At 44.3% G+C, this 3,615-nt stretch overlaps 1 protein-coding gene across 1 annotated transcript in view; it reads left to right on the top strand.

Annotated features, from left to right (window-relative positions):
- RNASEL (ribonuclease L) overlaps positions 1–3,609 on the top strand; it is a 10,985-nt gene extending 7,376 nt beyond the window's left edge. Inside the window, exons 6-7 of the mRNA XM_006754481.2 lie at positions 1,972–2,108; positions 3,202–3,609. Of these exons, the coding sequence (XP_006754544.1) occupies positions 1,972–2,108; positions 3,202–3,382 (318 nt within the window). The 3' untranslated portion in view covers positions 3,383–3,609. The remainder of the gene's footprint in view (positions 1–1,971; positions 2,109–3,201) is intronic.
- Positions 3,610–3,615: the final 6 nt, after the last annotated feature.

Below are 3,615 nucleotides of genomic sequence, written 5' to 3' on the forward strand. Positions count from 1 at the left end.
TCAAGACTTATTTTCTGAGAAGGGCCTGACTAATGATCCTATTGCCATGGTAACAAGAGCAGCTGACTAGACAGGGCTTAATCCAGAGGAAGTGCTCCACCATGAGGCCTTTCAGTCCAGGGCCTCTGCTGCCTGTGAACAGTCCAGCTCTGAGGATCCACACAACACACATTCTGCCCGAGAAAGCAGACTCTGAAGAGGAGATGATCTTTCAAATTGGATCCACTTAACTTGAACTAAATATAGTGAAACATCAAAATAAATCACCATCTTGATCTAGTCAGGACTATCAGAACTTTCATTATTATTAATTAGCACCCATCCAACAAGTACTAGGTGTGTGCTAGGCCCATGTGAGGTCATGTATACAAAGGAGAGTATGGCATGGCCGAGTTAGGGCTGGGAGACTCACAGAAACAATGGCTGTATGACACATGCTGGGCGCCCAGAGACAGGTACAAAGCACTATGAGCGAATCCAGAATCCGGAGGTCTTTGACTGAGACCAGCAGCTTCCCTATCTTAGGTCAATCTAGGACTCTGCTTCTCCCACACCTCTTTGTTTCTGGGTCTCATTTTGCTTTCCTTCCCTCACTTGACTCTAGATTACACATCACACTCATAAATGTCAGCTTATTGTTCATTTTTCCTGCTGTCCTATAAGCTCCACGAGGGCAGAGACCATCCGTTATCTTGTCTGCTATTCTAGTCCTGGCATGAAGTAGGTGTGCCACGACTCTTTGCCAAATGAATATCTATAAACTTAAACTTGTAGAAACAGAGAAGTGAGGAACCAGAGCAGATGATAGTTATAGCTAAGGACTATGTCGTGCCGACTACATGGCAGCTACAGTTGTGAGGACTTTTGTGAGTCACCACAGCTAATCCTTCTAACAACCTCTGAGGCAAATATCTCCATTTTGCAGGTGAGCAAACTGAGGCAGACAATTTTTCCAAAGGCACTGAACCAGTGAGGGGTACCGCGGGATTTGAAGTTGGGCAGTTTGGCTACAGAACCTGTGCACTAAAGCCGCTCACTGCATAACACTCTGATGCCATCAGGCCCACCCAGCCACTTAGTTGTTGAGGAAATTGAGGCTCCCACAATACCCAGGCCTGGAAAGGCAGAGATTGGCAGAGTTGGGAAGAGAACCCTATTATTTTGTTCTCTTATTCACTAGTTGTTTCCCCTACACTGCATTGACTTATATTTTATTTTGATGAACTTCAGGCCTTATCTTTTAATTTCCATTTTAGACTTTTTTTTCCCCTGTTGATTTTGGTGGCTTGCCCATGTTCATGGTCGTACAATCAGTTTTTGGCAGCTCAGGTCCAGAGCCATGTTTCCCGGTGTATATTCCTGCCTTCCGTCCCCACCCCGCCACATACACATGGCTCAGCATTTCCCACGTGTGCTCCACCCATAGTACATGTGGGCCGTCTCAACAGGTCTTCTCTAGCTGTGGCCCAGGCACCACTCACTCTTCCTAAGGGACCTATGGCCTCATGGTTGTTGCGTCTTGTTCCCTTATTCCAAACTCTTTCTAAATATGAAGCCATCTCAAGGGTGCCAGCACAAAGAGGGAGGCATTACTATGACCAAAGTTGCCCTGGGACACCTAGAGGCAAGGAGAAATATGTAACCCCTTTGGAAATACAATTCAAAAGAAAAAACAAGCAAACAAAAACAACCATGATCATATTGGAAGGGTGGCCACAAGGATAAAAGTATGGTATCGTATAATGAGCACATCTCCTAGCACAGTGGCCAAAGATTTTCTGAACCATGTGTTAATATATTTAATTTCTTTTGGAAACAGACAAATTTAGTTACCGAATCCCATATCCAAACATAACTATCGTTACCACTGTTTTTTTAATAGTAGTAATTTTGACAGATATTCAAATTGGTATGTCACCAGGATTTATTTTGCATTGCTACCACATTTTTGTGAAATGTTTTGTTGTTTAGATTGACGAAGGCATTATGAAAAAAATGCAAGGGTTTTATAGAAAAAAACCCCATTTAAAATACCAGGATACTGTGGGTGATTTGCTTAAGTTCATCCGGAATTTGGGGGAACACATTCATCAAGAAGATAATAGATGGTAAGTATCGTTTTCATTCCTGTAAGTCACATTTGAAATGAGAAGATCCAAAAATCCCGTTCTGAATTTATACCTGCTATTTGGTGGGGAGAGCAGTTAATTTTGATGGAAGAAAAGTACCTCCTCCCCTGTGTTGGGAAAGGGGCCACTGCATGGGTCTTAGAATGAATGATGGACGTGACCAGTAGGCTCCCATCTTTCTTCTTTTTTTTTGTAAAAGAATATTTTTATTGATTATCAGAGAAGAAGGGAGAGGGAGAGATAGAAACATCAATGATGAGAGAGAATCATTGATTGACTGCCTCCTGCACGCTCCCTACTGGGGATTGAGCCTGCAACCCAGGCATGCGCCCCTGACCGGTACTGATTTCTGCACCCTTCAGTCCACAGGCCAACATTCTATCCACTGAGTCAAACCGGTTAGGGCTCATCTTCCTTAACTTCTGCTGGGTCCCACTGAACACCAGGCTAGGGACTCCCTTGTGGAACCACAGTGAACTGGGCAGCTGGGTAAAGTGAATGTAACATTTAAAAAATCTAAGAAGTAGCTCCATGTTAGTTAAGTCAGCGTTTACTGCCAAAAATGTTAGCTGCAAATTCATTAAAAAACAACCACCACCAACAACTTTCCACTTCTAGGGCTCTTTTGGATTTTGGAAATGTAGATAAAAAATTGTGGAATTGTATTATGTCCATTTTATGGATGATAAAACTGAGGTTCACAAACATCACATTGCCAAAGTTCACAGATAGTTGAAGAATCAGGCGATGACTCTTGCTCTGTCAGATTCCCAAGTCCCGATTCTCTCTTCTATAGAAACTAGAGGCCCAATGCACGAAATTCGTGCAAGGGGCTTGGGCCCCCACCGCCTCAGCGGCTGCCTCTGCCCCAGCCCCCACCCACCCCAGTAGCTGTCTCTGCCCTCACAGCCCCGGCTTCGTCTGGAAGGTCATCTAGAAGGATGTCTGGTCTAATTAGCATATTACGCTTTTATTATTATAGATCATGGGAGCACAGTGATCTCCAGACCATGTGCTATAAAGGGGGAAGCACTGGGAGCATGCCTGCCAAAATATTTACATTTCATTTCAGGATGAAGTCGATAATTCCAGACCCTTCCCGGTATTTTCAGGAGAAATTCCCCGATCTGATCATCTACGTCTATAAGAGACTACAGAACACAGAATATGCAAAGCATTTCCCCCAAATTCACAATGCACACAGGCCCCAGTGTGATGAGGGCAATGGTGGCCAGCAGGCTACCCGGCCCTGAGTGCTGACTGAGCCTTCTGAGGTCCTTATTAGCTGTGTGATCCAGGGCAAATCACAACTCACTGGGCCTCTTAACCAACCTGGTTGCTTGTGAGGGATGAGTTGGATGGATAATGTCAGTTCCTGGCAATGTGTCAGGCAGTCCCTATATGTTTATATATATAAAACAGTATATGCTCAAATTACCCTGGTGCTTTTTGGGGGGTAAAGATTAGAAGCAGGAGCCAGAGGGCA

The sequence above is a fragment of the Myotis davidii genome, unplaced genomic scaffold (assembly GCF_000327345.1).
Source record: "Myotis davidii unplaced genomic scaffold, ASM32734v1 scaffold591, whole genome shotgun sequence".
In the NCBI taxonomy this organism is placed as follows: Eukaryota; Metazoa; Chordata; class Mammalia; order Chiroptera; family Vespertilionidae; genus Myotis; species Myotis davidii.